Genomic DNA, 11774 nt, shown 5'->3' with positions numbered 1-11774 from the left:
TTTTTTTTTAGTAGAGCTGGGGCTTTACTCTTCTTGATCAGGCTGGTCTCGAACTCCTGAGCTCAAGTGCTCCACCAGCCTTAGCCTCCCAATGTGCTAGCATTGCAGGTGTGAGCTATCACTCCTGGCTTAAGAGAAAAAGTTCTAACATGATTCAACATTACCCCCCAAAAGTTTCACACTAAAACTTCCTGAGCTTCTGCAGTAGTCAGGAGAGAGCCTCATGTGCTCTGCAAGGTTTTTTTATTTAGGCATGACCAAGTTCAACTTCTTGTAACCAGCACTTTCAGAGATAATCCTATAGAATTCATTTTCAAGGCTCCTTGCAGAGATTACTAGAATACCAAATGTCTGTCCTGCAAAGCACCTTTTCACATTTATTAAAATTTGTAATTATATTCCATATGATGTACTCCATAGTGTGTTTGAGAAGTAGCTCGCAGGTATTTTAGTATACTAGACAGCTGGGTCAGGCTACCTCTCAAAGAAAGTGGAATCTGCCAGGTCACCCAGCAGTGCTGGGGCAAGTTCCATTTGTTCCTTTTCTTTCCATTGTACTATAGGTTACTACCACAGACACTGGGCACCTACTTCATAGCTCTATAAAGGTGTCTGATTTTGATTAATAATTTAAAAAGCTAAACAGAGTTTCTTTTATGAAACAGTGATAACGTTTCTGATGATGTAAAATGTTTTAAAGGGTACAGAGGCTACACCAAGCCTCCAAACCACCAAACTCTGCTTGGTCTTCAGTGATTGAGAGAAGGAAACTCTTCTTACCATTATCCCTGCTGGCTGTGGATCTCAGCTTCGGCATTCCAGACTGGAATAGTCCTCCCAACCCGGGAGGTCCACCTCCTCCAAAATTGCTGCTGCCGCCGCCGCCACCACCAGCGCTGCCACCTCCTCCGCCAAATCCACTCCCACCACCAGCACCAGCTCCTTTAGGCTCTACAGGGGGAAGAAGAAAACACCCACCAAGTACTGCACCAGTTCCGGCCCAAGTAAATCATAAAACAGTGATAGAACAGGGAGGTGGCTGAACCTAGCCCTACGCTAGAGAACTGACATTTCTTCATTCACATGCCGGATTTTAAGGGTTCCCTTCCCCCTAATCAGAACTGGAGGGCTCTCTTCCCACTGCAGGGCAATTCTAGGCCCAGTGGTAGAAGAAATAGTAACAAAGAACAATTTGTCCCCATCCCACTCACCCCTTCACCAGCTGCCATATGGGTTAATATCTATTTGTTCTATATCCTAAGCTTTGGCAAATAAAAAGATCTTCAAAGAAAGCTGGTTCTGGCACATTGTACAGGGGTACATGTTAAATTTACCAAATGTAGAATATAAGTGTCTTAACACAATAACTAAGAATATGCAGTGAAGGCTACGTTAAACCAGTTTGATGTAAGTATTTCAAATGGTATATAAAACCAGCACATTGTATCCTATGATTGCATTGATGTACACAGCTATGATTTAATAAAAAAAATTTTAAAAAGCTGAGTTATAATCTGAAAAAAATAAAGAAAGCTGGTCCTAAGGGAGATGAAATAAAAGGTAAGAAGGAAATAGTAAAAAAAAAAAAAAAAAGTATAGTAAAAATCTGAAAAAAATAAAGAAAGCTGGTCCTAAGGGAGATGAAATAAAAGGTAAGAAGTAAGGAAATAGTAAAAAAAAAAAAAAAAAAGTATAGTAAAAAAAAATACAAGAAATAATAAAGAAAATAAAATAACATAATTACACTCTTTGTAAAAATGTAAAATGTAAAAAAATTTTTTAGTCTACTTTTTTCACTTAACATTGTTATTATTTCCAGTCATTAAATATTTGAAGACTTTAGTTTAAAGGATTGTTATTGTATTTTAGAACATGAATGTATTATAATCAACTACTCATTTATTTGATGTCCTCTAGGTTGATTTAAAATTTTTAATATCGGGCAGCGCCTGTAGTTTAGTGGGTAGGGCACTGGCCACATACGCCGAGGCTGGTGGGTTTGAACCTGGTCTAGGCCAGCTAAAACAACAATAAAATATCCGGGCGTCGCGGCAGGCAGCTGTAGTCCAAGCTACTTGGGAGGGTAAAGCAAGAGAATCACTTAAGCCCAAGAGTTTGTGGTTGCTCTGAGCTGTGACGCCACGGCACTCTACCCAGGGCAACAGCTTGAGACTCTGTCTCAAAAATAAATGAATAAATAAAATAAAAAATAATAAAAATTTTAATATCATAAAGGCCAGTGGTAGGCTTTGACAATTTGAAAATTCTTTGCAATTTGAGAAGGTAGGAAGATTTCATTTTAGTTTGCATTTATGTGCAGGAAATTACGAAAGATTTTGAAATAGGAGACAAACAAAAAGAAAGATGAAAGGAAAAGATTACTGAGTATCCTCTCTGGCCATCTCAGTTATCTCCCACTGTCTTTGCACCACGGTATTTTATAACTGTAAGATGTAGACAACTGATCCTAATGTAAATGGTATTTGTCCAAAGAGATGCACATTAGTTGTGTTCAGTGGAATGCAACTGATTATTCACCTGTTTTGCACTTAATTATAAATTCATTTTGCTCTTGTATGTTTATATATGTGAGGTACATAATAGTCTTTGAGCTGATATTGACAACATCATACTGGTTCCTTCATTAACTGAGTTAAATAAAATTTTTGTTTAAACGTTTGTTTTGTTTAAACGTTTTGTATAAAACGTTTGTTTTATAGCTATAGAAGAGCCTCTTTAAAAAAACTGGCTAGAGGCTCAGCGCCTGTAGTTCAAGCAGCTAGGGCACCAGCCACATACATCAGAGCTGGTGGGTTCAAATCCAGCCCTGGCCCGCCAAACAACAATGACAACTACAACCAAAAAATAGCCAGGCGTTGTGGTGGGCACCTGTAGTCCCAGCTACTTGGGAGGGACTTGCTTAAGCCCGAGAGTTTGAGGTTGTTGTGAGCTGTGACGCCACAGCACTCTACCCAGGGTGACAGCATAAGACTCTGTCTCAAAAATAAAAAAAGAAAAAAATTGGCTGGAAGTGGTGGCTCAGGCCTATAATCCCAGCAGTCTGGGAGGCTGAGGCAAGAGGATTGCTTGAAGTCAGGACAAAGCGAGACCTCATCTCTACTAAAAAATAGAAAAATTAGCCAGGCATGGTGGTGTATCTCTGTAGACCCAGCTACTTGGGAGGCTGAGGCAGGAGGATTGCTTGAACCCTAGAGTTTGAGGTTGCTGTGAGCGAGGCTGAGGACATGGCACTTTAGCCAGGGTGACAGAGTGAGACTCTGTCTCAATTTTTTTTTTCAAATCCTCTTTTAACAATGTATGTATGCATGTATATAAACATGCTTTGAAGTTCTATCTCCCAGAAACCATGTTAAGTCTTTTGATAAGTTTTATATGAACTCTACAAATTAAGGTGGGAGAACTGACACTTTTATGGTGTTAATACTTCACACTTGGAGATGTGCTGTCTTTCCCCATTTATTCATGCCTCTAGAAGTTGCTGGTAAAGTTTTATAGTTCTCATGAGATAGGTTATACATGTTTCTTGTTAGCATTACTTTAGATACATTTCTGTTTGTTGAAATTGTAAAAGGGCTAGTCTTCCTGTTATATTATTTAGTAATTGGTTATCATTGGCATCAGGAAATTTTATTTGATATCTAGTGAGCCACTTTGATTTTCTAAATTCAATCTTATGTTTTCTAGTAGACATATGATCTGCCTCTTCTAAGTGTGTCTTATGTGTGTTTTATCTAAGTAATTACCTTAATGGCTGAACTTCCTAACAACATAAACTATTAATGTTGCTAAAGGCAACCAGGTTTGATTTAATAAGAATGCCTCTAATGTTTCTAAGTTCAATATTGACTGTTGGTTTCAAATAGGTTTCTTCCTTTCTAAATATTCAGTTAGGAATAATCCTTCCATGTTAGGTTTTTCAGACTTTCTTTTGTTTTTTGAGACAGAGTCTCACTGTGTCACCCTCTTTAGGGTCCTATGGCGTCACAGCTCACAGCAACCTCAAACTCTTTCCTGCTTCAGCAATTCTCCTGCCTCAGCCTCCCAAGTAGCTGGGACTACAGATGCCTGCTGCAATGCCTGGCTATTTTTTGGCTGTAGTTGTCACTGCTGTTTGGCAGGCCTGGGCTGGGCTTGAACCCACCACCTCTGGGGTGTGTGGCTGGCACCCTAGCCGCTTGAGCTACAGGTGCCAAGCCTTGAGACTTTCTTATAGTGTAGAATTTTATCAAATGCCTATTTGAGACCTACTGATATTATTATACCACTTATGGTCTTTCTTACTTGATAGGATAGATAATAGACTTTCTAACATTAAAAACTAGATAAACCTTGGTTTGGGTGAATTACTCGTTTTTCTTTTTTTTTTAACTGTACCTTAGAATGACTTTATCTGGAGATATGAATTACTTTTTTAACATACAATGGAATTCGATTTTTTGGTATTTACATCGCATTCTCTCACTTATGATGATAAGAGGTTGATGGCAGGGTTTTTTCATCTTGGAAGTGCTGACTTTTTGGGTCAGATGATTTTTTGTTGTGGGTGGCTGTCCTGTTCTTCAGAGAATATATGCAGCAAGTCTGGTCTCTACCCACTAGATGTCAGTAGCAGCTCTCTCCACCCTGCCCCTACCCGGCCAAGTTGTGACAGCTAAAATGGTCTTCAGACATTGCCACAAAATCACCCCCCCGGTGAAAGCCACAATGTACAGCTTCCTCCTTTGTGTATCCTGCCTCTGTTCAGTGTGACATTAGGATCATGCCAACTTATCACACCTACCAGATAGCTTTCCACCTCTTCCTATGTTTGGGAATAAAGTAGATAGCACTTGAAATAGTTGTTTTCTTAAAATTTGGAAGAATTTACTAATAAAAACCATCTGGCTCCAAAGCTTTTTGAAGAGAAAGTAATTTGATAAATTTTTCATCTTCTTCCTGCTCACTGAGGCTTCCTGATGAATTTTGATCAATGTATACTTTTCTTAGAAAATTAATTTCTTTAATATCTTAAGATGTTTTAGCCTATAACTTCATTATACTATCCTTAATTTTAAAACATTTTCTTCAAATCTCTAATCTGAGCTCTGATTTTATTCATGTGTATTTTCTTCTCTTCTGGATTAGATTTATCTAGTTCTGCCTCTCTTTTAGGTGTGGAGCTTTCTGTGATGCTTATTGTAGCTCTGCTAGAAGAAATAATCTAAGTCAAATTAGAATAACCATTTTCAGAAGTGTATGCAAATTGTTTCTATATAAAATTGAAAAGTTTTACCAAAATATTAATACTGTCCTTGTCCTTCAAACATTATTTATTAAGGCACAATACGTTTTGGAACAATGCACTTATGTAGGGTACATGGTGTTAAGAATTCCAAGGGACTCCTGCGCTATCAGACATAATCCATAGTGTTCTTAACCTGCAACATTTGTTCATCTTTCAGACAGAGAAGCTAACAGAAGCTAATGCTGAGGACAGCTAATGGGCTCCAGATCATTTATTAGTAATTAAACTGTATGACAGGGCCAGATTCAAAAACTATCACACATCACCATGGTCAACATTTTGACAGAGAGCCTAAGGAAGTTTCACAGGCAAACAGATACAAAATCATGGATGAACTTGCCACTTGCAAAGAGCTTGTGATAGCAATATGGGAGTCCAGTTAAGTGCACGGACAACAAGGGCAAGCAATGGACTGGATCTTGTTTCCATCACGCAAAGCACATTATTAAATATCACAACATAATGGAGCTGCCTGAAAGGGAGAAGGACTAACACTATTCCTATTCAATGGGGCAGAGAAGGACTAACACTATTTCATTTCTATTCAATGGGGGAGAGAAGTGGACTTTGAAGAATACAATGTGTTTCCATTAGTGGATTCAGGAATAGGTCCAGACTATCCAGTCTCCTTCAACAGAGCCCTGAGCTGCTTCTTGTGGAGGGAGGAGCTGGCCTTTGTTCTAGAGAGTGGCAGCTTCTCTGTTCCCATACCAGGGACCACAACTCAGATGGCTGCTGGACCAAGGGTCCTTAGATAAAAGTGACTGTGCTAGGCTCCCCTTCCCCCCAGGAGAATTATGTGGCACTGATCATCAGGACTGGGAGATTATACAATAACCACATCAGTTTTGTGGGCATTTTGACTTAGAGGTCACACTAGGTCAAGAGTCACAAAGACGGCTGGGTGCGGTGGCTCATGCCTGTAATCCTAGCACACTGGGAGGCCTAGGCTAGTGGACTGCTTGAGCTCATGAGTTCAAGACCAGCCTGAGCAAAAGCGAGACCCTGTCTTTACTAAAAATGGAAAATCTGAAGCAAGAGGATCGCTTAAGCCCAGGAGTTTGAGGTTGCTGAGAACTATGATGCCATGGCACTCTACCCAGGGAGATAGCTGGAGACCCAGGGCGATAGTCTAGGACAAATCTTGGGAATATTTGGTGGGTAGTGGAAAGGTCTAGGAATGTGAAGAGAGTGTCTCGAGACCTGATGATATTAAGTAACCATGGATACTTTTTGTCCCATTGTAAGTATTAGTAAGTAGTCCTTGTGTTGTGGGTACTTGTTTAGTTATACATATGTTGCCTTGTTCCAGAACATATCTCAGACTTACATTGGTAGATGGACAGAGGTGTGATCTCATTTCCTCTAAGATCTCAATGGTCATAGCTTATACTTGAATTACATTTTCCAGATAACAAAACACTTCTACAGGCATTATCTCATTTGACGCTCACAACAAACTAGGGAGGTCAGCAGAGCAGGTATTATCATCTCCACTTTACAAATGAAGACAATCAGGCTTGGAAACAGGACACGATGGATGTACCAGGACTTGAACCCATATTCTCCAATTCCAGAGCTAGGGCTCTTTCCATATTTCATGCTATCTCCTGATCGGTGGTGTCAGGAGCAATGGGTTAATCTCCAAAAAGTGTTGGGAATAATGCAGAGAATCGCTGCTGTGTATGTCTTGGACAAAGAATTATTATATTGGCTTCCTGAAGCATTAGAGGGGAACACGAGCCAAAACCATGGTGATACGGTCTCTTATTTTGCTAGCTTTGCAGCTGTTTTTAACTGAGAAGATTTTTTTTTTTTTAATTCTAGGAGGGGTAAGGTTGATTGTTAAGCTGTAAACCATTTGTCTCCATGGAAAATAGCTTTTTTCACTTACTGTCCAATATTGGTGCACTTCTGTCATTGGTGACTGTCTTCTTCAGTTTCTTCCCTTTGTTGATATCAGAGAGGAGAGCATTTCTCCCGGCCTGCTCTGACTTATTCAAGGTAGGTTTCTCTGTATTGGCCTGAAAGAAAGCCATACAAACTCATATTCACCTCTCATATTTAAATCATATACTTTAACATTCAGCTGGGACAAGTAGGGCATAGAAGCTTGTTATGAAGATTCTGGTGGTAGGTTGTAAATCTTCCACAAGTTTTAGACCCCACATCGTACTTTTTAAGACCCAGATGTTTGGGAGCAGATGCAGTAATAAATTACATTCATTTTTAAGGCAGGAAAAGTCAATATCTGATTAAAGACTCTGAAAATTCAGCCCACAACCTGGCTGTAACCAACAGGGCCAGGTTAGGGTTACATGGCTAGACACAGGAAGAAAATTTTAAGTCTGGAAGGATTCTGCAGGAATCTGGGCTTCATTCACTAGAATATACTCCAAGAATAGATTACCTTTCCCATCTTTTAGAACTTAGTGCAAGGGAAAAATTTGTCTTTAGCAAAAAGGGTCAGCTGTATTTTTTTTAAACCCACAAAAGTATGTGGTGGCTCACACCTAGCACTCTGGGAGGCTGAGGAGGGAAGCTCCCTTGAACCCAGGAGTCTGAGGTTGCTATAAATTAGGCTGATACCATAGCATGCTAGCCTGGGAAACAAAGTGTAATACTGGAAAAAAAAACAGAAACAAAACAAAACCAACAACAAGCACCCCCCCCCCAAGAAAAAACCCACTACCACCACCACCAACAACAAAAATGCCCAAAACTTTTAGAAAATAATTCCCCATCTACATTGCTACAGATGCTTTGAGACATAATTTATGTATAGTGAAACCATCCTTTTATAGTTCTGAGTTTTGAAGAACATACACAGTCATGTAATGACCACCACAATCAAGTCATAGAACTTTTTCATGACCCCAAAAGTTCCCTCAGGTCCTACTGGCCTAAGTGTTTCTGATGTTTAGAAACATAATGCAATTTCTGTAAGTTTAGCTCACAGAAATTGCATTATGGACGATGGTACTGCTTTACTATGCTATCTACTATACTATTTCCAGAATTCCAGGGAAAGGTCCTTACTGTGAAATTGGGATCTCATTCCTCCAGGGTTACTTTAAGCAGAGACCCTGAGCATCTAGCATATGGACCTGGAAGTAGGCATCTGCCTATGTCTGTTACGCTCACAAACTGTTCTCAGGCATCCTCAAACTATGGCCCACGGGCCACATGTGGCCCGTCGAGGACATTTATCCAGCCCACCGGGTGTTTTTGCTGCCACTGCCTGTCCTGCTTAGCAGCAGACTCATCCCAGGGCCCGCAGTCCAGCCCTCCAATGGTGAACTGGCCCCCTGTTTAAAAAGTTTGAGGACCCCTGGTTGGTCCTAGGGACAGTGGCTGCCCCAAACCCACAGGCTCTTCCTGCAGACCTGAGAGTCCTGGGCTGGCCCTGGCCCTTGTGAAAGGGATGAAGGGATGTGATTCCAGATGTGCCAGTTAGGGCCATAGGAGATAAAGTTGGGAACTGTGTGGTTTGGTCCCTCACCTAGCCTGTTCTTCCTATTTTTTTCAGATGGCGGTCTCACTCTGTCACCCAGGTTGAAGCTCAGTACAGTGGCTAGTCACAGGCATGATCATGGTGCCCTAAAGCCTCAAACTTCTTGACTCAAACAATCCTCCCACTTCAGCCTCTGGAATAGCTGGGACTGCAGGCTCATACCACTGCACACAGACTTTTATCATCAGAATTAAAGGCAGAGGAAGAGCTCAGAAAAGCCTCCAAGAAGGCTAAACAGAATTACTGTATAAACCAGTTGTGGTGGCTCAAGTCTGTAATCCCAGCTACTCAAGAAGCTGATGGGGGAGGATCATGTGAGCCCTGGAGTTTGAGACAGACCAGCCCAGGCAACAGAGTGAGATCATGAGCCAGGTACTATCATCTTTGCACTATGGAAGGCTGAGGCAGGAGGATTACTTGAGCCTAGGAGTTTAAGACCAGCCTGGACAACCTTGTGAGATCCCTTATTTACAATAAGTTAAAACATTAGCTAGGCAGGATGGTGGGCACCTGTAGTCCCAGCTACTGAGGAGGCTGAGACAAGAGGATCACTTGACCCCAGGCGTTTGAGGCTGCAGTGAGCTATGATCATGCCACTGTACTCCAGCCGAGGAGACAGAGACCCTGTCTCTTAAAAAAAAAAAAATACTATATACGTTGTAAATATCTTGAAATAATTAAATTATGAGGTATTTTTGCTTAGGATAATAACAGTTAACACGTATATAGCTTTTATTCTGGACCAGGCACTGTTTTCAGGACTTCATATATATTACTTCATTTAGTCCTCACCATCCCTATGAGCTACTATTTCTGTCTTAAAGACAAGGAAACTGAGGCATAGAGGTTAAATCATTTGTCCCAGTCAGCTGGTTAATAGAGGAAGAGCTGTCCCATGCCCTGGCAGCCTGACTCCAGAGCCTTCCCTATAAGCTGACAGAGGGTAGGTGTGGGCCCCAAGATGACCCTTCCCCTTCAGCCCCAACACACCTTTGAAGCAAACCTGTTGAAAGTTTCTCTGCTGTCCTTCTGGAAGTGTTCTTTGCATATACAGTTTGTTTTTGCTCCTGGGATTATCCTTTATTGCTCTGAAGCTTGTTTTTTCAACTTAACACCTTTTGGATATTTTGCAAAGAGCTTTTGAAATCACCTACTATCTTCATTTTATTTTATTTTTATTTATTTATTTATTTATTTTTGAGACAGAGCCTCAAGCTGTCACCCTGGGTAGAGTCCTGTGCTATCACCGCTCATAGCAACCTCCAACTTCTGGGCTCAAGCAATTAATTCTCCTGCCTCCACCTCCCAAGTAGCTAGGACTACAGGCACCTGCCACAACGCCCGGCTATTTTCTGTTGCAGCCATCATTGTTATTTGGCCTGCCCAGGCTAGATTCAAACCTGCCAGTTCAGGTGTATGTGGCTGGCACCTTAGCTGCTTGAGCCACAGGTGCTGAGCCATACTATCTTCATTTTAATGATGAAAAAACCCTGAGGCCTAGAGAGGTTAAGTGATGTGTTCACACTAGATTTCTTACTTGTTTGGGGTCAGCACATTTCAGTAGCCTCTTATTCTGCCTCAAATTTTATTTTGACACCTGACCTCTTTGGGTGGTAACTTCTCTTATATTTAGGGCCCTGAGTCATGTTGTTCCACCAAGGCAGTCTGTTTCTCTTTTCTTATCTCTAGATCTTATTTACCCAGGATGATGCTTTGAATTAGGTAATAATGTATAGAAATGAGTTAAGATAAACAAGGGTTTCCCATACTTCAATCATTCTAGTAGTACATTCACAATTTTTGTCATCTTCTCATACCACCTATGTTTTTATTTAATTATATTTAACTATATTTTATTTATTCACCATATTACATGTATACACTATAGTATTTGTTAATGAGGATTTTATTCTAAATTAACTCAGTATTAAACCATGGGTTTGATGAGCTAGTTATAACTTTCAGAACATACATTAAAACAAATACATGAGTTTACATTTTAGAAATTAATTTATGTACTACCTACCACTGTTATACAACCCACAGTTTTGGAGAAACATAGGTAAACTAATCCTGTTATGTCAGCCACAACAGAGCTTCTCAACTTATCCATGTGAAGGACCAGTTTTGTTTTGTTTTTTCCAGAGTAGTCTCTTTGTTGCCCAGGCTAGAGAGCTGTGGTGTCATAGCTCACAGCAACCTCAAACTCCTGGGCTCAAGTGATCCTCCTGCCTCAGCCTGACAAGTAGCTGGGACTACAGGCATCTGCTACCATGCCTGGCTAATTTTTCTATTTTTAGTGGAGATGAGGTCTCACTTTTGCTCAGGGTGGTCTCAAAGTCCTGAGCTCAAGTAATCCACCCTCCTCGGCCTCCCAGAGTGCTAGGATCACAGGCATGAGCTACCTCTGTCGGTCATAAAGGACCAGTTTTTAAAAAGGTTTTCATCATGGACTAACTTTTTTTTTTTACAGTTTTTGGCCGGGGCTTGGTTTGAACTCGCTGCCTCCAGCATATGGGGCCGGCGCCCTACTCCTTTGAGCCATAGGCGCCGCCCATGGACTAACTTTTTAACAAAATAACAATTAATTATTTGAAAAAGGAATTGGTTTTAAAAAAAACACAAAATTTAACCTTAGAAACAGACATAAAACTACTCTCAAATTTCTATAAATGTCTCAATGTCTGTTCTTATCTCCCTGGGGACCTAACAAGCAGCTGAAAGACAGCACTCTGAGTAACAATGAGCTAATTAATGGTCAGTTCTTCCCACTAGATTTCAACCTCAGACGAGGTATATAAATGTGTCCTATGGTAACCTGGGGCAGGAGACTTTCCCTCTTTCAACTTCAGTTCCCCCCCCCCCCCCCCGGGAACAAAGAAGGGACCATCGCCGGCCAGTCCAGACCACGAGACCAAACTCTGAAAGGTCAGGGTTTAAAAAAAAAAAACACGG

At 40.8% G+C, this 11774-nt stretch overlaps 1 protein-coding gene across 1 annotated transcript in view; it reads right to left on the bottom strand.

The window, feature by feature from the left end:
* WIPF1 (WAS/WASL interacting protein family member 1) overlaps positions 1 to 11774 on the bottom strand; it is an 83720-nt gene that overhangs the window by 18276 nt on the left and 53670 nt on the right. The window contains exons 3-4 of the mRNA XM_023514159.1: positions 7200 to 7329; positions 781 to 951 (exon numbers count right to left, since the gene is read on the bottom strand). Coding sequence (XP_023369927.1) covers positions 781 to 951; positions 7200 to 7329 — 301 coding nt within the window. The remainder of the gene's footprint in view (positions 1 to 780; positions 952 to 7199; positions 7330 to 11774) is intronic.

Source organism: Otolemur garnettii, unplaced genomic scaffold, assembly GCF_000181295.1.
Source record: "Otolemur garnettii isolate 467f Iridium unplaced genomic scaffold, OtoGar3 scaffold00048, whole genome shotgun sequence".
Taxonomy (NCBI): domain Eukaryota; kingdom Metazoa; phylum Chordata; class Mammalia; order Primates; family Galagidae; genus Otolemur; species Otolemur garnettii.
This window is presented reverse-complemented; position numbering and strand designations above follow the sequence as displayed.